This window comes from Drosophila bipectinata, chromosome 2L (genome assembly GCF_030179905.1).
Source record: "Drosophila bipectinata strain 14024-0381.07 chromosome 2L, DbipHiC1v2, whole genome shotgun sequence".
In the NCBI taxonomy this organism is placed as follows: Eukaryota; Metazoa; Arthropoda; class Insecta; order Diptera; family Drosophilidae; genus Drosophila; species Drosophila bipectinata.
Genome location: NC_091736.1, coordinates 8,776,852 through 8,799,459, shown reverse-complemented (window position 1 = coordinate 8,799,459; position 22,608 = coordinate 8,776,852). Strand labels below are relative to the sequence as shown.

At 40.5% G+C, this 22,608-nt stretch overlaps 1 protein-coding gene and 2 non-coding genes across 7 annotated transcripts in view; 1 reads left to right on the top strand and 2 right to left on the bottom strand.

Annotated features, from left to right (window-relative positions):
- Positions 1–22,608, bottom strand: part of LOC108133335 (semaphorin-1A) — a 125,352-nt gene that overhangs the window by 15,266 nt on the left and 87,478 nt on the right. For all 5 annotated transcript variants that reach the window (XR_011441932.1, XR_011441931.1, XM_070276875.1 and 2 more), the window contains exons 5-6: positions 14,521–14,629; positions 8,535–8,730 (exon numbers count right to left, since the gene is read on the bottom strand). Coding sequence is in view for 3 of the 5 variants with exons in the window: in XM_070276875.1 (XP_070132976.1) it covers positions 8,535–8,730; positions 14,521–14,629 (305 nt within the window). In the remaining 2 variants the exon portion in view is untranslated. The remainder of the gene's footprint in view (positions 1–8,534; positions 8,731–14,520; positions 14,630–22,608) is intronic.
- TRNAD-GUC (transfer RNA aspartic acid (anticodon GUC)) lies at positions 3,893–3,964 on the top strand. Its single transcript has one exon. It is a non-coding gene; the product is annotated as a tRNA-Asp (tRNA).
- TRNAD-GUC (transfer RNA aspartic acid (anticodon GUC)) lies at positions 4,334–4,405 on the bottom strand. Its single transcript has one exon. It is a non-coding gene; the product is annotated as a tRNA-Asp (tRNA).

The following is a 22,608-nucleotide window of genomic DNA, read 5'->3' as shown; positions in this document are numbered from 1 at the left end:
CCGAGACCGGGGAGTTCCTCCTAAAAATCTCAAACATTTTCACCGCCTGTGGCATAAAGTTCGATAAACTCTTTAAGTGATTTAATCGATTTTCAGGACCAAGTACAAAAGCCCACACCACCCACTCGGCCAGCGGGGGATAACGGAAAAGGCTCTTTAGAGTGACGAGAACAAGGCGTAATGAAAGTTCATCGCGTTGACTGCGGCAATTTGCATATTTTTGCATGTTTTATTATGCGGCTGGCAAACACTCGTATACAAGCGCACGCTAATACATAAATTACACTCATTTTCAATGACAGAACCGGCCGGCACAGAAGGTACAAATAACGAGGAGACCGGAGGGAGCTGGGGCGGCCGGCTGGGGCAAGTGCTCTGCTTTATTGTATCCGGGAACGTTGTGTTTTAAATATTTGATATCTAAAACATACCCATGCAGAAGTAGTACTGCGTGTGTGTGTATACCTATAATTTTTTCAGGGTCTAGGCATAAATAGGGAGGGGTTTGTGTCCCTTATTTAATGCCTTGAATTAGCCACTCTCGTGCCTGCGTGAGTCGAGTGTTAAGCCCTTATTTAGGTGGCCCGCTTAGGAGTAATTACATCTGAACATGTACACTTGCATCGCGCATTATGCATTTCTCTATGGCCATTTGGAGATCCATTATCAGCTCGGCTGCAAGCCTCTAAATTGCTTAATTTAATGGAAATGGTCAGGTAACTTTTAAGGAGGGAGATAGTGTTCATACAACATGTCAAATCAGAATTATATCATTAAAATTATTTCTTTACAAAAGGGATATAGGATATCTTGTATTTGAATTTAATTTCTGTACAAAAATTCTAATTCCCTCGAAATTGGCAATTTGAGAGGGAGTTCGTGGCCTGTCAATTGGGAGAATTACACCAGCAGGCTGACCCACTTTTGATGCCTGACATTCTTATAGCCCTGACAGTGGTTGAACCATTTTTGAGTCAAGGCTTTAATTATAATGGCACTGGCAGAGGTCCCAGTGAACACATTTTCTTTGCCAGTTTTGTGTTATCAATTTTTGGCTGTAATTACATTTCACTCTGATAGAATTTCCAAAGAAACGAGATAAGAGCATTGGGGAAAAGTTTTGGCAACATGTGCTCGGCTCCGCAGCAGATTTCGCATTCCGTTTGCTCCACTTTCATTATTCTTTTCGACTTACTGCTTCTCGCAAGCCATCTCGGCTCGGATTGTGTTTGCCTCTTAGTCCTGTGGCTTTTGCGGATTCAGAAAATTTGGCAATTAGCTTAATTCGATTTTTATTGGCACACCACAATTATCAGCTCTGTTCCCCCCGCTAGCTAGCCCTTCCCACAAACGGTTTCATTACAGTTTCAGTTTGCCTCCCAGCTCGATTTGCATTTCCAGATGCATCTGGAGCAGCGCTTAGAAACGATCGAATTAAAAGTTAATGCCTTTTCTGTCTATTCGCAAAAGCTTGTCTTGAAGTAATGGCCTGGAAAATAATATTTGGTAGCTTAGGTTTGGTAACCTTGTTGGTTCATTGTTTAAATTGGTGGGGAAATACCCGAAGCTGAGTTAATAGATTTCTGAAAATCTATTAGATTTAGATCTCTTAATCTATATAGAAAATCAGGAAACAGTAGGTTTCTGTGTTTTATTATTCCATTAGGCTAATCGTCCAAATTGCTCTGTCATAAAATTATTTCTAAGGTCGCAGATCTCAGATTAAAATAAATTAAAATATAAATAGATCCCTTGCTTTTTGTTGTGGCTTTTATTGATTTAATCTATTTTGTTAAATTTAATAGACTTTAGAAATCTTCAGAATTTGATAACAGCTTTGTGGAATGCTGATTTGGGAAGCGCCCAAAAATAGTCTCAGTTTTAGGTATCAGTTCGACGGCTTCGGTTATACTTTTTTCAGAGCTAAAATGCAACAAATCCTTTTAATATTATTAATACTTGTATTGGTCCTAACGCTGAAGAGTTCCAGTCAATACGATTTGGTAATAGTTTCATTGAAATAAGCTTATAAGGTTAATACAAAATTTAATTTTTTAGATTGAAGATCAGGGTGAGCTATGCGGAGGTACTTGCTATAAAGTGATAAAGCCCTTAATGGAAAGTTTGCCAGAACTGCAAAGGGAGTTGCAGGAATGCAAAAATCAAGACCAGGAAACAAGTAAATTCGTTCTCCAGAGTACGGAACTATTGCAGGTACAGTCTCGACTAGAGGCGCTGGAGAAATTATTGGCAAACATTGATCCATGGACGACTAAGTGCACTAAGCCCCTAAGTGAAAGCCAATTTTGCGAAATTATTAATGGGAAACACTATTTTGTTGACTATCTCGTAAAAGATACCTGGGAGGAAGCCTACAATTTTTGTCGCCAAATGGGTGGACATCTAGTTAGTTTAAAAACTGAAGAGGAGTTGGATTCCCTTTTTAAAAAATTAGACGTACATCGTATATTTTGGACAGACATTGCCATCCTTGCCAATAGACAAGCTTTTTCCGAGACTACTGGAACGAAAGCTAACTTTACAAAGTTTTCAAAATATGAGCCCCATTGTTATGAATATGTACATGAATTCTGTGTTATAATGGGGGGAGAATCAGCCTTTGAAATGAAAAACGTACCTTGTGCTGAAAAACACCATTTTATTTGTGAACGTTATTAATACAAATTTGTAAAAAAAACAAGGTTTTGTGTTAAAAAACTTGCGAACGAATATCAAAATAAATTGAAAGACAATTTATATAAAATGAAAGCTTTTTTGGACATTCAAACTAGAGGTCTGTCTGAATAGCAAAAAAACGAGATTAAAATGGACAACCTTGAAAATGAATTGACTGAGAATGCTGAGACGAAAATTAATGTTTAAGTGAGTGCGACTGTGTAGGTCTTACTCGCACAACATTCGGGGGATGAAAACGGAATTGAATGAGATCGCAATTACAGATCGCATTCTAATTGTTTTGAATGCATTCTAGAATGCTCGATAAATTTTTTTCCATCACAATTTTGCCGATGCGTTCGTAAGCTCTCTTACTCTCTCACTCCCTATCGGATGTATTCTATGGCTTAGGCAATAAGAAGGTATTCCTGCAGACCTATGTATGTATAATTCAAACCTTAAGACACCTAGGACTGCCCCACTACCCTAATTTATAGACGCTAATTGTTTCTTGTTTTTTTTTTTTTTTTGGCTCAAGGAAAAGTATTATGAGAAAGCCAAGAACGGCCGTCCATTGTCCGCAAAAAGGGTCACAGGCTGTGCTCCTTCAGACTTTATATTTTTTCGCAACAGCTTTTTCTCTGTTTTTTGCGCCATTTGGTTTATTGTTTGGACTTTGTTTTCGAGTACATATTTTACTGCAGACGCTTTTGGTCGCAGCTTTTTTTCTCGTCCTTTCACGAGTGACCCTTTAAGTGCATGTATTGGTGTGGGTGTGTGCTGCTATCCTTTTATCCTTTTGCAGTTGTTAGGCGCTCATTTAAACTTTTGGCTCTTAGCAGATTTTATTGTTTTTAATGAAACTGACAGTTGTAGTTGCGCCGTCCTTGTTGTTTGTTTCGTGGATGCTGTTGCTCTCATTTTGCATTGCACCCGCACTGTGACCAGGGCCATCCTTTCAGCCGGCTTTGGTTTTCAGATAACGCGCCATTTGTTTTCTTCTGGTCATTCGCCTAAGCCAATTTAAGTTGGCTAAAATAAATTAGCTCTCCTTTACTTTTTAACGAGCTCTGGCGTGGACCAAACGACCCAAAAGCAAAAACAGTCACTATGTAGTATAAGATCCAAAAGCAAATGATCCGAAAAAGTGACCCTTAATTACTAAATAAATAAATAACAAGCTAAGGAGAATAAATGCGGGGCTATATGAGCAGTATCCTCGATAGTATAGTGGTTAGTATCCCCGCCTGTCACGCGGGAGACCGGGGTTCAATTCCCCGTCGGGGAGATACAATTTTTTGTATTTATTTATTTTAAAATAATATTTATTTTTGTTATCATGTTTTATTGTAAAACATAAATGAAACTAAAACAATCAATTTGCCATAGCAACTAAGGCTTTCAGGCGGTTTCCTACTAAGTTTATTCAACTATTATAATTAATATAATTTTAATAAACTAAATTATTCCAGTTACAGTTTTATTGGCTATTTATAAAATTTATTTAGTGGTATAGTTTCTAAAAGCAGATGGGTAGGGGTGGTTGTTTTGAGGAAGATACAGTGATAGGCAACGTGATTGACAGTTAGATTACCAATGTTGCAATTGGACAGATTGCAAATAATTATAAAACCAAAAAAAAAAAACTTCTCACTTTCTCCCCGACGGGGAATTGAACCTCGGTCTCCCGCGTGACAGGCGGGGATACTAACCACTATACTATCGAGGACCTTGTTTCTCTCACTTTTCCAACCATTCCAAGTCACTGAAAGTATTATCCTGCTTTAAGTATTATTTTCAACTTAAAAAAGAAAACCCATCACCATGTACATAAAGTCAGGCACATTTACATCCGAAATTAATCGGAAAAAAAGGCGAAACGGTGAGATGGAAGGCTTTAAAGCAGCAGGAGCACGAATGAGAATGCCAACGCGGTGTGAAATTGAAGCGGTTTGTGCGATATGCAAATGCAGTTTGGTCCTGTTTTCCGACGTGGTTCCTGGCCATGTCCTGCCGAGTCCTTGACATTTTTTGGTGGCGCCAATGTCCGACCGACCCTGCTCTGCCCGATGCCCGCTGCCCGGTGCTCAGTGCCCCGCGCCATTCGTCAGCATTTTAATCGCGTTTGTGCATTTGCTTGGAAAAGTCTAAAATTGAACGCAAGTGATGGCAATTTGTACGCTTCGCTGTGCCTGAGAATTCGGGAAAACGGAAAGAGGAAAAAGGCTCGAATGCCAATGGGGCCAAGGGGGCGGAAGGTGGCTGCAAAGGGGAGAAAGGACATGCGGCTTGAGGGTTGAGTGTGCCGAAATTAATATGCGTCGGCTTTGGAGCGGGACAAACTTTGCCAGCGAGAGATTTTGGCCGTTGTTGGCCATTTTCTCGTCTTTTTTTTCCCGTTTTTGTTTTCCCCCAGAGCTCTAACCAAAATTTCGCTTCTTGGCCGCCAGCAGCGTTGGCTCGTGATTAATGTGGCAAATGCGCAGTTATAAATTATTTATTACTATTCCTGGCATTGTTTCCCGGGGCGTGTGCGAACGAATTGGTAAGACATTTAAGCCATATTTTCAAGTGCCACAAGAGGTCGAAGTAGCCGCCCTGTCTACGGGTCCCGAACTAGGCGGGGGCTTGTTAAATATTCAAAGCGACGAAATGCCGCAAAAGAGGCCTGTTATCACAAAGTATTTTGTAAGATTTGGCCCCAAAGGGGACTGCCAGACAATGAACTTTCCAAATGTCCAAATGTCTTCATTTATTGGACGTTGATATATTTAATTGTCAGTAATCCATCTTTCCATAGACCCTCTACAGTCTTCTCTCGAACACTAATTCCAAATGAAAACATTAACAAATTAAAAGACAAAGCTTGGCTAATACGTGTTCCTCCTCCTAAAAAAAATAAAACAATCCAATTTTTCAGTTTCCTTCTCTCTATGGCGTGTTTAATTTTTTATTGGAAAAGTTTTGTACTACGGCCGATCTCTCTCAATGGGTGACATTTCCAGCGCTGCAAATTTATTTCGCATGCACTTTTTGAATCGAACAAAAATAGATTCCTTCCGCCATATTGAAACACCATGAAAGCGAGTAGAAAATTCAGGGAGAGCAGGGCGTGGACGTCGTATATTGGTGGAAAAAGCAATTGAAAACTTCATCATGGTTACAACAATATTTTTACAACGAAATTGGCACAAAAATGTTGTCCACGAACTTTTTCCACAAAACGTTAGAAAAACTGGAACTGGTGGAGGGGGGGATACTACATAGGGCTTTAGGGTTTGGGACGGGAGGAAAACTTTTGTGCCAGTTACCGACCACGCCCACTTCAACCCATGACATCAACGCCCTGTCACGAATAAAAACCGAATTGATAACATTTTTCAGCTTGTTCTGGCCATTTTTTTTCTGGTTATATTTAAGCGAGGACTCTGTGGCGTTTTGTTGTTGTTATTTTTTAGTGCACCACCAGCACTAGCAGTACTGCCACCACGACGACGCTGAGGTTTTTTTTATGCGCCGCCTCTGTCCGGGGCAATTTGTAATCTAAACAACATGGCCCGGCTAACCATTCGCTTACCCCTCCTTGAATATCCTTAAATCCTGGCAAGGAAAGCTGGCAAGCCTGGCAAGGGCAACTGGCAGCCAGCAAATGACTAGAGACGTGGCGGGTTTGGGGGGGATGTGGTATGTAAAAATGTCGATTTAATATTAGCACCATAAAGGGAAATCAAAGAAAAGTAGAGGGTACAGGCGATAAGTAGGATAAGTGGGTCACTAAGGACATGGCCTAGTAGCTTGTATTAATTAGACTATTTTATTCTTAAGATAATTTTATTCATTTACTATATAGTTTAGATTATATAGGTTTTATAAATGGAGTTTAAATATTTATTCCCAGATGTTTGAAACCAGAACACCCTCCGAAATCAATGGGTACGTAAATGGCTCTCAGCAATAAAGAAAATGGCGGCTGACAACAGCTTCAGGTTGGGTGCTCCTTTTTGGCCAGGATGTGGCAGCTTGTTGATGATAAACTCTTATGACCCACATCGGCGGGGGAGGCGGATGAGGGCGAATGGGCGAGGTGCCAACACATGCACAAGTAAATACAAGTACACGAGCGCGCGCATGTATGTACATGGTGTGTGTGTGTGTGTGAGGCTGCCAGGCAGCTGCATCCGGCGGAAGTTTGTGGCAACACTTGGTGGCCTCACACGCCGCTGGACCGACATAAGCCCGCGCACACAGTTTCAAGTTAGTTATAAACGTTTATCGATATTATCTATGTATATATCGCCCACCTCGCTCGTCCCTTTGCCTTGGGCGGCAGCCTGGCAAAGTTTTCAGCGGCTGCACAGAATGAAATCCAAACAAATCAGACCAGAGCTCGCAAACTTCACAACATTCTGCCGGCAAAGAATGTCGATTTATGGGTGCCAAGTGGAAATATTATCAAAACTATGACAGAGGCAGGCCACGGGCGGCTGGGTGAGGTGTTTAGGGGCCACGAAGCCAAGATATGCTCGCCCCAAATGTGTTTGTTTATTGGCCAAAATTTTGGGTTATTCCAGTAGCGAAAATAGTTTTCTATTTATGCCGAATCTTTACTGTCAGCTTAGCAGATTCATGGCGCAAGTGTTGAAATGTTTACTGACTGCGGAATGCTTTGAGCAGAAGTATGTTTAAGTTTTTGGAATAAATTCTGGGCCCTTGGCATTGCATTTTTATGCACAAGCAGTCGACCCACTTATGACACCTGGCCTGGCCATAAATAACAATCCAAAATCGAATTCCGAAATATATATGTATGTATATTTCGCACATAATTTACAGGATGGCAGGCCTGGCTACCGAACAATAATAGTAAAAATTTATCATTCCACCTCTCTGTCGAAGTCAAAGCTGAAAAAAAGGGGCCCGCGAAGGATGTAAGCCCGGCATCGCATGATGAATGACAATTTTTACTCGATTTATAGGCCAAAGAGGCAGTGTGATGAGGGCATTCGAAATCAAATACACAGCACCCACTCGAATCCTGGCTGATTTTTTTTGCATTTTTCGCCTCCTTTGCAAATGGTGATAGCCCTCAGAATAAAATGGACGATCTGCATACAAAATGCCCATCCACCATAAATTATTTCGCATTCATAACAAAATATAAAGAAAACCAAATAAACGAATGTAAGCGGAGGGCCCTAGAGATTCGTAAAAAAATTTTCACGAAGGGTTCTCTTACTTGTCTGTGGTACACATTTAAAATCAATATATTTTTTATAAATAGTTCATCACTGATACGTGAAAAGAATGTTACTCATATGCCAAAGTTGTATTAATTTTTTTATAAATAGTTTTTAAAATTATTTTATTCAAAATGTTGAAAGAATTTCATCGATTAAGCACACGTGGCGTATACGTAATTTTTCATTACTCATACGCAGTGTGGTCTTTGCGTAGTTTTCAGAGCGCACTTTCCATCTTTCCGCATTAATGTATAAATAGACATTAAGTTTTAAAAATATTACCTTCTTTTAATAGGTTTTGAGATAACATGGCGTATGAGTTATATTTTATTAAGTATACGCAACGTATTCTCATTAGTTATGTTGATGTCGGCTAAGGTTAACCATTTATGCTTTTATTTCATAAAAGAGATAATTATTCCAGTTTAATTATTAATAGTACTTGTCTTGAGGATACGTGGCGTATACGTAATTTTTCATCACTCATACGCAGAGTATTCAATGGAGTTTTCCAAAGTAACTACGATGTGGATAGTTTGTATTATTTAATAATTATGTGAATAAGCCCTATGACTCCTGAATGTAGAACACATATTTTTAGATAAATTGTGCACTCACCAGCCAGGACAGAGGTGGAGTTGTGGCGGGGGTCGTAGGGGCACACGGCCTGGCCATTCTTTGTGGCCTCCAGCGTGTAGTTGCTCTCGTTGATGATGTACGTGTTGCACATTGGCCGGAAGGAATTGGTGCCGCAGACAAAGAGGCGGCCCGGCGATGTCACAACCATTATGCGGATGTAGTTCTGGCAGGCCTCCTGAAATGCAAAAAGTCATTGTTTAGTGGAAGTTCAGGTCATTTGCGTTTATAAAAACTGACTTAAATATTAGTGAAATGTTCTGTAAGTTGTGCATGTGTGCTTGTGTGGAAATAAAGCCCTTCATAGTGTACAACTGTGTGGAGTGTGCACCTGTGACTCAATAAATATTAAAAGCCAAACGACCAAGTTGCTACCATTTGCAGAAGCCAGTGCGAATGCTCATACGCATAAACGGTGGGAAAAACTTTTCCCACTTTTCGCACAGTCGCGGAAAATTGTTTCCTGACATTTCCGGATGTCAGCCCCCTCCACGCCCCTAGTGCCATCATTATTATAGCCGGAAGTGTTTGCTCTCTGACATGACAAATCATTTGAAATGTTGCCCGACAGTAGTTTTCGCCGTGCACCTCTTGACAGTCTGGCCCAGTTCCTGTACTTGTTAAAATATTTAAATATTTTCCTTGTTTGCTACTAATTTGCACAGTTTTTGAGTGCATTCGTTACAAAAGCAAACAGGCGGCTGTGGTGCAGCATCTATTTGGTTTTTGCCATTTGCCTACGGTGATCCATATGGCATGGCTCTAATTGTCTCGTGAAATAATAGCCAGCAGTTTAATGGAAAACATTGGAGAGGCTGTTCCCAAAAATAAATCCAAAATATATTCCATGGGCTATATTAATTAAAAAGAACAATATGAAAAATGTTTTCGAGGTAATAAAAATTAATTTGGATTTCATTGGCTTCTGAATATTTTGGCCAGTTGAACGTTCAACATTTCATTTAAATTAGTTCAATGTCCAAAAATAGTTAACATGCCGTGGCCTTGTTTTGGGGTGGCCAGTAGTGGCCCACTAGTGAGAGCATAAATTTAAATAAATTAACAAAACAATTACATGACGTCTATAGGCTATGGGCTGTGCAGTTGTAGTACTCATTATTTCTCTTGTAATTAACACGCACAGCAGACACAGGCATTGTTTAGAATGCAATTAACTGTGAAATTTATTAATTTTCAGTCGAAATGCAGGGTCTGCCACTTGCCACATGGCACTGGCCGTTGTTAATAAATAATGTTTGCTTTTAGTGCACCACCATAGTGTTTCCCATACTCGCCACAAACTAAATACAACAATTATTTTATTGTGAAACCATTAAGTTTTAAGCAGAGCTCGACAATTAATAGCAATACCTAAAACATGGCCACAAAATAATTGCCAACATGGTATTGATTTGGGCGAGAAAAAGGTCCTCATAAAGTTGGATGTCGAAGCGACCCTGTAACTCGGATCCTGCCTTCTGGCTGTCTGGCTCTGTCATTCATATTTCATGTTTAACAAGAAAGGAAAGCTAACTTCGGGCGGAGCCGAAGTTGATATACCCTTGCAGCTAAAACCGGATATATATCGCAAACATCGGATATAGTTGGCCGATCCTTATGATTACATCATAATAAAACCAATTAACTAAAATAAAAAATCTAAAAAAAATGTCCCAAACTTCTATCTTCAAAAACACGAAAGTTGGGTCATTTCCGATCGTTCAGTTATATGGCAGCTATAGGATATAGTCGGCCGATCCTATTGAAATTCGGTAGGATGGATCAACTGGCCAAAAATATAATCTGTATTAAGTTTCAGCTTTCTATCTTCAAAAACACGAAAGTTGGGTCATTTTCGATCGTTCAGTTATATGGCAGCTATAAGATATAGTCGGCCGATCCTTATGAAATTTGGCATGTCGTAATGTTTTGCCAAAAATAGCTTTCCTGTAAAATTTGAACTCTCTAACTCTAAAAACACCAAAGTTATACCATTTCCGATCAATCCGTTATATGGCAGCTATAGGATATAGTCGGCCGATCCGGGCCGTTCCGACTTATATACTGCGTGCAAAAGAAAGAAGGGTGTGTGCAAAGTTTCAAGACGATAGCTTCAAAACTGAGAGACTAGTTCGCGTAGAAACAGACAGACAGACGGACAGACAGACGGACAGACAGACGGACAGACAGACGGACAGACGGACAGACGGACAGACGGACAGACGGACATGCTCATATCAACTCAGGAGGTGATCCTGATCAAGAATATATATACTTTATAGGGTCGGAGATGTCTCCTTCACTGCGTTGCACACTTTTGGACAAAATTATAATACCCTCTGCAAGGGTATAAAAATTGTTAAGTAGAATTCCTTGCCCGTCCCCGGTGGTCTGACTGCCTGGGCCCTCGTGTCGTGTTTGTGTATCATTATGAAATTGCCTACCTACAGGCGCTTTGGCGGAAGCCAAAATATTTTCTGTTGGCTTCTGCAAAGAAGTTGTGTTCTTATCGGGCCGGCAATGAACTTTTCCACGTCCATTAACTTGTGACTTTTAAATTATGCCTTTGTTTTCTCAACTTCCCATACTTTTGGCCAATAGTTTAAAAAATATACGGAATGTCTTCGAAATTGAGCAATTACTTTAAATTGCGGTGGAATCAAAGCTTTAAAGGCTGCAAAAAGCTGCTCGTTTGCATGCAAATGGCTAGAAATGAGTGATTTGAATGGAAGGAATTGGGAGCAACCGGGACTAAAGACCAGCAACCCAACCTCGCATTACAAGTGAGATAAATGAGATGTGCTGTGAATGGATGAATAGAGAGATTCGAACGATATCCGACACACTTTTGTGAAGCCATGCCCAACCAGACAGGCCCTGCCAGAGTACTGGTCATCCCGGCATAAATTCACCAGCAATTTGCAAATCGAACAATGGGCTGCTGCAACGCCTCGTCCTCGTTGTGGCCCCGTCTTATATCTTGTATCTCTCTGCTCGGCAAATGCCGGAGAAGCTGCAGAACGGTATGTCATTTGCAAACCAAATCAAATGTTTAATGAGGAAACAGGAGAACGGGTAAATGGCACAGGAGGTGATGCTTTGTGGTTAACTCGACGAGTGATTAAGCTCTCACCAGCACAGTTCTGTTTAATGAGGCCACAAGCCTCCATCTATCGCTCCCTCCATGAGGAAGGAGCGAGGGCATTGTTCCAAGAGGCGTTTCCTCTCCTTTCATGAACTGCCAACTCTGCCACTTATTAAAACAAATACTTTTCGTTTATTTGCTTGACGGTCTACTTATTTTATGCCCCGTGGCCCACTGAACAAATAATATTTATACCCTTGCAGAGGGTATTATAATTTTGGTCAAAAGTGTGCAACGCAGTGAAGGAGACATCTCCGACCCTATAAAGTATATATATTCTTGATCAGGATCACCTCCTGAGTTGATATGAGCATGTCCGTCTGTCCGTCTGTCCGTCTGTCCGTCTGTCCGTCTGTCTGTCCGTCTGTCTGTTTCTACGCGAACTAGTCTCTCAGTTTTAAAGCTATCGTCTTGAAACTTTGCACACACCCTTCTTTCCTTTGCACGCAGTATATAAGTCGGAACGGCCCGGATCGGCCGACTATATCCTATAGCTGCCATATAACTGATTGATCGGAAATGGTATAACTTTGGTGTTTTTAGAGTTAGAGAGTTCAAATTTGACATGTGAGCTATTTTTGGCAAAACATTACGTCATGCCAAATTTCATAAGGATCGGCCGACTATATCCTATAGCTGCCATATAACTGAACGATCGGAAATGACCCAACTTTCGTGTTTTTGAAGATAGAAAGCTGGAACTTAGTACAGATTTAATTCTTGGTCAGTTGATCCAACCTACCAAATTTCATTAGGATCGGCCGACTATATCCCATAGCTGCCATATAACTGAACGATCGGAAATGGTATTTGGTCGAAATATCAACTTTCGTATTTTTGAAGATAGAAGTTTGGGACTTTTTTTAGATTTTGTATTGTAATAAATTGGATTATATATTCCTATTCCCATAAGGATCGGCCAACTATATCCGATGTTTGCGATATATATCCGGTTTTAACTGCAAGGGTATATAAACTTCGGCTCCGCCCGAAGTTAGCTTTCCTTTCTTGTTTTCTTTCATTTTGCCCCGCCACACTTCAATGGTCTCGCTTGCATTTTTTATAAATCGAACATGGCCAGTTTGTGGATGGATTGAAGGGACATACATACGTTTATTGACTGTTCATTTTGGCCATCACCTTGCAATAAAAAAAACAGGGCTAAGGGGCGAATGGGCCTGCGGTGTTTACGCAGCGTTAATAAAATATGGCGGAAAAAATCAATCGATTAAATATATAACACGCGATTGAAAAAAAGTTACTTGACTTTTAACATAATCTGATTTGGCTTGACTTGACACTTTTCAGCTTTTCCATGGCGTGAGTTAAGGCCATATTCCTAAGTTCTAAACTAAATTCTGCTCGGAAAAACCTCTGGCTGATTACCAATTTGATTAAGTTGGCGTATCCAAATTAGTGGCCAAAATGCCAGTTAATTAAAATTGTAAATTTTGAACTTTTCCTTCGTTTCTTTTTGCCAGCCAGGGAATTGCAATTTATTTTTAGAATAAAAACCTTTGTTTGGAAATGGCAAGACGGCACGCCATGACTGCAAATCTAAAGAAACTTTAGATTCCTTTCCCTCTTGGCCAACCTTTTTTGCCATAAATAACGCTAGCCAAAGGCACACAGACATATAAAGTGACCCCACTCGAGTGGAGCCGGCAAGCAAATTGAGTTCAACAAATTACACCTGCTAATGCACGGCTTCGCCTTGCCTTTGTTCCTCGGGTTGGATTTGCAGTTGGTGGCACGGCCAGCCAACAAGTGTTGGCTAATTACGTGAGCAAAAAGCCAAAGCCCGAAGTGCACTTGGGCATGTACAAAAAAAGGGGCGACGAACAATGGGCCAAGTGGCAGGCGGCAAGGTAAGAAGTTGCCCTACACTTTTCTTGAGAATTTTTTTGCTGAAAGTGCATATAACATCTATGTTATATTTTTTGTTTATTAGTTAGATCAAGCAAGTCTTTTATCATATTTTATTAAGAGTTCTCTATCATTCGGGGTCTGGGATAAGGCTGTGTCTGTATAATAGTCCCCCTCCATTATTCTGTAAATCACATGCTCTTTATTTCCTCTTCCGAGCATGCAGGTTAGTTGGCCGGAAACGAGAGGCGCAACTGCGAGGCAGCCACAGAATTATGCAACGCCCAATTGGCAGGCCAAAATGTTTGCCATTTCCATTAGGCGAGAGCGTATCCTTCGCAAACTCAATATACTCCGGTCCTTTTGCTTTTCCAGTACTTTCTTAATAGGTCAACTGCAGAATGCAGTGGCGGAGAGTTTTCAATAAATTTCCTTGATTTCTCGGCCACAAAGAAAGGGGGGGAGAAAAAACAAAAACAGTACAACAACTGCAAAAAAAACGTTGCATAAATCAAATTGTCCTTCTCGGCATTCTACTTTCCATGGTTCCTGGGTAGCGCGGAAAAAGTTAAGATAGATTTTGTGTTAGCAGAGAGTGCTACAGGGAGATGAAAGAGACCAAAGCATTTTATTGCTTTGTTTTTGCATTTCTTTCTTGCAACGGAAGCCGGAGAAAAGTTGAATTCAGAATGGAAATGGGAATGGAAATGGCAAGACCATCGGGCCAAAGTGCTAAAAAGTTGTTAAAATGTGTATTTTGGTTGCTAACTAGCACGAAAATATTATTTCAGGTGTCCTCCCGAAGGATTTAGGGAAGAGAGGAAATTGTCTTTTGCGTTTTCAACTTCCCGAATTGTTTGAATGGCAAATGGGTTCTAGACTAGTATTATTGGTAATATGAATTCGAAGTGGGACATCTAAGACAACTAGTCAAGTAGGGAATTATTTTCAACTTACCTCATCCTTGCCTTTGACGAGACACATCTTGGTATCATCCTCCGGCGATGTCCAGACTAGACGCTGCTGTTCAGTGAGATCGTGTATGCTTAAATTAAAAACCGTATTCCTGCAAAAGACAAACAACGATATGCGATAAGAAAAAGTCCTGGTCAAATGGTCCGCTACAAAGAAAATGAGAATGAATTCCCCCCACTGGTAGAATTTATGCGGTTTTTGTTTTATTATCTTCTCATTGGTTGGTCAATATGCAGGGAAGTGGGGGGGGGGGACAGCTTGTGGTTGTTGAGAATTAATTAAAAAATTAATTAAAATTCATTTGGCCTTTTCGGGATGGAAATCAACACGCACAGCCTGCTATCCTAGCCAGGGACCACAAAAAACCCAGCTCTATGTTTTGCTCCTCTTTTAACCTTTTACCTTCGCTCGGCATCAGTGCGATATTTGTGCAGAAATTCCAAAATTCTCGTTAATAAAATTTTGCACACCCACATGTGGCGTCCGGACGGTGCAACTGCCACCCACAATATGAAGTGGTGAGTACAGGGGCGAGTGTGTCACAGGCTGGCGCTGCCTGCCATTCGAGGTGAGGAGAAATTTCATAAAATCAACTCATTGATTATTGAAACCACAACTACGTGTGGCGCATGTATGCAAGTGTGGTTGCTCTGTACCTTTGTGTGGGTGCTGCAATTTGGTCGAACATTTTATGGCTGCGGTGCCCCCCCACTGGCCCCAAAAACCAGCATAAACGGTCACCTTATCGAACTTTTCCAAATATGTTTGGCATTTCTGCCGTTCCGGCTTGAATGTTGCAAAAAGAGCGGAAAATTTTAAATAAATACATAGATGCGGCGATAGTTAGAGAGTTGTGGTGCTTGCATACACAGAGATTGCGCAATCGTGGAGGCACTTGCATTTGTTTAAAAAAATATATGGTTTATTTATTTCCCACCGATAAGTTCAATTTATTAATGTGGAACCAATTCCACTCTAGATAATTATTAAATATTTTTAAATTGGAAAGGCAGTTATGGCCTTCAATAACGATGATTGGGTTTTTCTACCAGTTTCAAGCATTTCTTCAGTTAGGATCTACAATATATATGCTGGTCTGCCGAATGACCACCTCTGATTGCAATGGGTTGGGTTACTCCCTGGAAACAGGACATGGCCATTGTTTGGTAATTATGCAGCGCGTTTTAATTATGACAACGGCAAAAGGCAACTTCAAACGAACGTGCACCATCAGCAACATCATCGGCATCAGCAAAGTTGCTGCAGATGCATTCTTCCATTTTCCCGGATGTTACCGCCCGTTGTGAGAGACAACGTATATGTAAGTACATGGAAAACGCGCTGAACCAAATTAGCATATAAAGGGGTCTGGCAAAAGGATGGAACCTGGGGCCATGCCAAAGCAGGTTGTTGCACTGAAACTAACTAAGAAGAGGGACAGGAAACCCTCAATATGGTGATACTATACCCACTATAACCTATAGCTTAAAGATTTTATTAAAATCTATTAGTAAGACTTCTTAAGCATATTTGATTAGAGTATTGGAAGTGCTGACTGAACTCTTTCTTTTTCTGAAAAGTACATCAAAGCCTTCTAAACGAACTCAGAATCGCTGGTGTCGCTCTTGTCACAATTTGTTGTTGCTGGTGTCGCTTGTTGGCTTCCAGAGCACACAAGCACATAAACGCTTTAGCGCATCGGCTAACACACACATACATATTCAACATGCAACATTCTCCAATGCAAACGTTTGTGAAAATGTCGCGGAAAATGCCAAAGTGAGGTAAAAGCTGCAACGGGTGAGGTGGTTGCGGATGTTGCAGGTTGGAGGGGAAATCAGGCAACGAGGTGCAGCAAAGCGGGACGGGGCGGAGAGTCAAGCATTTTAAAGAACGCATTTGGCGTGAAAACCGAGCTCATAAATATTTTCCACACGGCATAGTGTGTTAGTGTTGCAATTGCTGTTGCAGTTGTTGCTGTTGCTGTGGCTGTGGGCTGCCTGCAAGCAGTGAACGCAACGATTACGAAAGGATTTCCACTGCTTTGGTTCCCGTTGTTCTTGTTGCAGTTGCACATTTAGCCCGCCATGTTGTTGCCGCTGCTTTGCAGTTTATTATTATGCAGCTTAAACGTAGTTGGCAAATATAAAGGGAAATGTGTGCGCACTTCCTCTATGAAAACGTTTACATTTAGTGGCGATAATGAGGCGCTGCGATCCCCAGCGAATGTTGCAAATATTTTGCTGCATTGCTCGTTTTGTAAGTAATTTGTTGGAAGTTTAATGACGGGGGCAGGAATCATGGCAACGAGCATATGAAAATATTTAGCCATAGTGTTGTACTGTGTTATTATTCAATATATGTAGACTTCAGAGACAAAAAAGACCTATTTTCAATCATTTCTTTTAAATAAAAATACAAGTTTCTAAGTTCTAACTTTTTAGTATTTTAAGGATATAGTTTAAAGAAATAAATCTAAAAATAAAATTCGGAGTTAACTGAATAGTTTAATAAATGTTGTTGTTGTATGCCAAGTCAACCCTTAACAAAACAATAAATTAGTCAAATCAGGGATAAATACCGGAAACCGGAATTTTTTCCATGTATTTAACATGTTTTATATTTTTGTGTAAACGATAACTAGGCAAATCAGGCAGAACAGCACTTAGAGTGGAAACATGTGATGCCAGACCGAGTTTGAAATATTTGCGGTTTGTGTAAATGCCAAAATAATTCGTGGTTAATGCCAAAATGAGCCAAGTTCGGTTGCGTAACCCCAAATGCGTCCAACTGTTTGATGAGTTGGACACTCTACAATAACTTTAAAGTCAAAACTAAACAATTTGAAGTGAAAAACGGTTTAAAATCCGAGTCTATAATCTACACAAACCTTAAGCAAATAACAAAATGAGTCTGGAACAGCTGAAATTTCCCATTAACATGGTGGCCAAAAACAAATTGTAAATTCATTTAAAGGCCGCTCCGACAAAACAGTCAGCCAAACGGCAATAACAACAACGATAACCAGCAGGATAACAAAACCCGCAGGCCGGACCCTTTTCAAATGGCGTCTGAGCCAAAAGAGGCAACACAAAACAAAAGCCACATGCACATAAATAACGGCATTGTGGTCGAAGAGCCCTCACCAACAGCTCTGTGTATGTGTGTGGGTGGTTGGTTTCGTGGGTCATGGAAGGATCTGTCATAAAATGGATTGAAGCAACCTCCAAGCGAATCAAGACAAAGGCAAGGAAAGAAAATTCATGTCGCCATCGCAACCACCGCCTGTTTCGTGGTTTGACCCACAAAAAGTATCCAATAGAACAAAGTCTGACGAGAAAGTCAGAAATCCGAAACATCAAGAAAAGTCTAGAGACTCAAAACGCAAAAAAAAAAGGAAAGAAAGAAAACAAGACAGACAATCAGAATAAATAACAAGTTGCAAATTACTCATACGCCATATTGTGTGCTGTTGTGACCTTGGTTAGGCCAGAGCTTCTTGTATTTCATTATGAATGGAACGACCACTTAAATGATTGATTTCATTTCCGAGCTGGTTTCTTGGTAATTGACATGTAAATATTTCGAAAATATGCAAATTCAAGTAGCTTACTTTCTTGTGGTTATTATGAAGCAATAAAGACAATTTCACAATTGAAAATGGCCCAATTGGAAAACTTTGTTGCAATTGTGGTTGCCAGTTCTCTTAAGCTGATTATTTGTAAGGATTAAAAATGTGGCATAAAATATTAATTCTCTAAAGAGTTATTCAAGATTTAAAGTCTTCTACTTCTACATTAAAGTGCAGTTCATCATTTCATTTCAGGAACATAAATTCCGTGATTATTGCCAATTGAAATGGCAAATTGCCGGACTGCGTTCATCACGGAGCGCCGGAAAAAGAGGACAGGACACCCACTACCACTGCCACTTGCCACTTGCCACATGCCACTGCCAGTGGCAGGCTGCTTTCAATGTCACACGTCATCAGCGACCCAAAAGGAATGCCCAAAGGCAATCAAAGAAAAGAACACTCGCCTTCCGGAATGCATTGATGCGTTGATGCCTTGATGCCGATGCAGCAAAGTTGAGGGGCGTTCGGAGGCAGGATGGGCGTGGCTGGGACCGGGACCAGGACCGGGGTCGTAGTTGACATAACGGTAAATGGCTTTTCTGAATAGCTAAGCAAATCAGGCGAACTTCTCATGTTTCTCTATCGATGCTTTCCAGTGGGGCGAAAAATTTATGCTCCTCGCCGCCATTTGCATGCTCTCGGTATCCCTTTCTCTCTCTCTGCACTATGTGTGGCAACCATTGCGAAAAAAAAACAGAAAAATATCCTCAATGTGCAGTAGGGAAGGAGATCCTTTTTGCCCACACAAAGCACCCAACTCATCCATCACCATTTCGAGTTGAGCTTTTGTCATTTTTCATTGACTTTTTGACTGTGCTAGGGATGCGGCTTCAACTTTAACTTCATTCCACATCACTCGATGATGCTGACTAAGCCAATTCAGGATTCAGGACACAGATCGGAATTCCGAATTCAAAGTTACACTCGAATAATATTCTTTCAGGGCAAGATATATATTTAAGGAAACACATATATCTTTTAACAACAATGATTTTTTTGTAAATAATATTTGATTTCTTTTAGTTATAATCCAAATTATCATTTTAGGTCCAACTTTTTCTCTTTAAATTGGTATGTTAGAGAATAAACTATGGCCTTTTTGTGCAACAAGCCCGGCCAAAAGCATATCAACTGACGTCCTCCCCTGACGTTTCCTCAATAGAGGCACAAAATGTCGAAACTGTCAAATGCCAAAAGACGAAACGTGAATGGCCCGATCTGAGTCCCGGGCTTAGTTGGTTATTGCTAAATTCTGTGCCCCCCTGGAGCCGCTCTTCGCCACCCATCAAACCGTTTAGCCAGGTGGTTGCATTTAACCCCCAAGCCATCCTGCCCCTCGGCCATCACAGGTGAGGAGCGTTTGTTCCCGGCTTTGGGCAAAATGACACTGCCAATGGCATTCCATCATTCAAAGTGTGTGGTCTCATAAGCAAGATTAAGCCCCGACCTCCTTGCCGAATCGGACATTCTTTGCCAGGCCACATCAAATATTAACTGCCGGGCAAGGTTACTTTTAATTTGTTGACTTTCGACCAGGCTGACTGTCTGTCTGCCCAGGACTTTCAATTTGCCAAATGAGTCCAGAGCCCTGAATGCATTATGGTAGAGAAAGGGCTTAAATGCCAGAGTTATCAACTGAATGGACAAATAAAACTATTAAATGGTTTTAAAATGCAATTATGGTTACTATGGTTATGGATTTTTGCTTGAATCTAACAATATCTTCGAAAAAGACACAGAACTTTTAAAGTAAAGAAAATGTAAAGCATTTGGTGTAATCTATATTACCATCTTCTTCTGATATTCAAGCCACATGTAAACAAAGCACATGGTCAGGACTTAAAAAGGAGATTTGATATAGCGAAACCATTGAAACCATTGTTGCACGATTCTGGCATCCGATTGCAACACATCCCTAAGGCTTGATGGAATTGGCCAGCATCAGAAATTAGCGGATGCGTTTTGCATTTACACACTCCGAGCCGCACAAGCCAGAAAAAGAGGCAAAAAGCACCGCGAACGGAAATGAAATCGCTGTGCAAAAGAGATTGTTATGCGGTTGCACAAAGGCTCTCGAACACACACACATGCAGACAGTACAAGGCCTGGCAAAGGAACCAGGACGAAATGAAATAAAAGATGGCCAGGCACACCGCCATAAGGATACTTGTGTGGGCACACGAATTTCCAGGCCAGCCCACGAAAAGAAAATTGCATTTAAAAATTGGATCGTTGAAGGCTATCAACTGTGGAAAAGAAATCGTCCTAAAATCCTTGATTTTTAATTTCATTCAAAATAATAGAAAAATATCCTTTTTTTGTTAAAGGTTTGATTTTGAAAGTAAATATTTAGTTAATTACCAAGAATATAAATTGTATTTATTTATTTATTTATGACTAAACCACTGTACTTTCAGTTGCGTTAAAAAAGACGTTAAAAGCAACAAGGATAAAGGATAGGCCCCACACTGGCATATACTGGTAACGTGAGCGACAGGGACAGCCGACAGGAAGAAGAGAGATAGCAAATGAATCAGGCCACGTTAGGCAACGAAATGGTTTTCTCCTTTGTTCGTTTAGCAATTTTATTTCCGCCTTTGTCGCGATTCATTCGATTGCCTGCCAACCTGATACCGAGCCTGGTATGGGGATTCCGAGGCATGGCTCGGAATTGGACGGCAAGGCATGGCATGGAATGTCGCAATGACAGCAGAGAAAACGTAGCGACATATTTTCCATCTTAATGTGTTAACCCAATTTTCGTTTTGAGTGCACGGCAGGGTGTGGGTATTGGGGAGCGAAGAACCTACACCTATACATGTATATCTGCATAGATTCAAGTCTGGAGAAAAAAAAATCTAAATGTGTTGGAACATTTTCCGCTGAGTTACGAGCCACCGATTAGCACCGCTTTCCGCTTTTCAGGCTTTCGCGGTGGAGAGGCGACAGGTATTCATTCCGGTTTAGACAACAATTCCCAGACAATTTGCATAAGTGACGGAGGATATACAAGACCTAATGGTAGGTGGAGTAACAGTAAAGTTTTCCTTTAAAAGTTAGAAATAAAAATCTTGATTTGAAAATATCTTTAATGAATTTATAATATGATTTTTAATTTAACATTCCATTAAACCACATTCATATATATTATAATAGACTTTCCATCTTCCCTTGATCCCTTGAAAATGGGGTTTTCCCCTATATGGGGAAAACTCCATAGTGACGACCCAATTCGTCGGCCCCAATTCTCATCCGATTCTCAAGCGGAGTACCTTAAACGATTTCTATTTCGATTTCGCACCATTCTACATCAAAATCCTGAGACGAAATATTTTTTAGATTTTTTGTCCATTTTTCGTGATGTGATCCTTTGAAAATGGGGTTTTCCCGTTTATGGCCCACAATGAAGACCATATCTTCCTCAATTCTCATCCGATTCTCAAGCGGAGTACCTTAAACGATTTCTATATCGATTTCGCACCATTCTACATCAAAATCCTGAGACAAAATATTTTTTAGATTTTTTGTCCATTTTTCGTGATGTGATCCCTCAAAAGTGGGGTTTTCCCGTATATGGCCCACAATGACGACCATATCTTCCTCAATTCTCATCCGATTCTCAAGCGGAGTACCTTAAACGATTTCTATATCGATTTCGCACCATTCTACATCAAAATCCTGAGACAAAATATTTTTTAGATTTTTTGTCCATTTTTCGTGATGTGATCCCTCAAAAGTGGGGTTTTCCCGTATATGGCCCACAATGACGACCATATCTTCCTCAATTCTCATCCGATTCTCAAGCGGAGTACCTTAAACGATTTCTATATCGATTTCGCACCATTCTACATCAAAATCCTGAGACAAAATATTTTTTAGATTTTTTGTCCATTTTTCGTGATGTGATCCCTCAAAAGTGGGGTTTTCCCGTATATGGCCCACAATGACGACCATATCTTCTCCAATTCTCATCCGATTCTCAAGCGGAGTACCTTAAACGATTTCTATATCGATTTCGCACCATGTTATATCAAAATCCTGAGGCAAAATATTTTTTAGAATTTTTGTCCATTTTGTGCCATTTATACCCTATAGAGGGTTTTCCTCTGGCTATATCTTCCCCAATTATCATCCGATTCTGTACCTTAAACAATTTCTGGATGGATTACACACCATTCTGCATCAAAATCCGGATACAAAATATTTCTTGGCTTTTTTGTTCTTTTTATACCCTTGCAGAGGGTATTATAATTTTGTCCAAAAGTGTGCAACGCAGTGAAGGAGACATCTCCGACCCTATAAAGTATATATATTCTTGATCAGGATCACCTCCTGAGTTGATATGAGCATGTCCGTCTGTCCGTCTGTCCGTCTGTCTGTCTGTCCGTCTGTCTGTTTCTACGCAAACTAGTCTCTCAGTTTTAAAGCTATCGTCT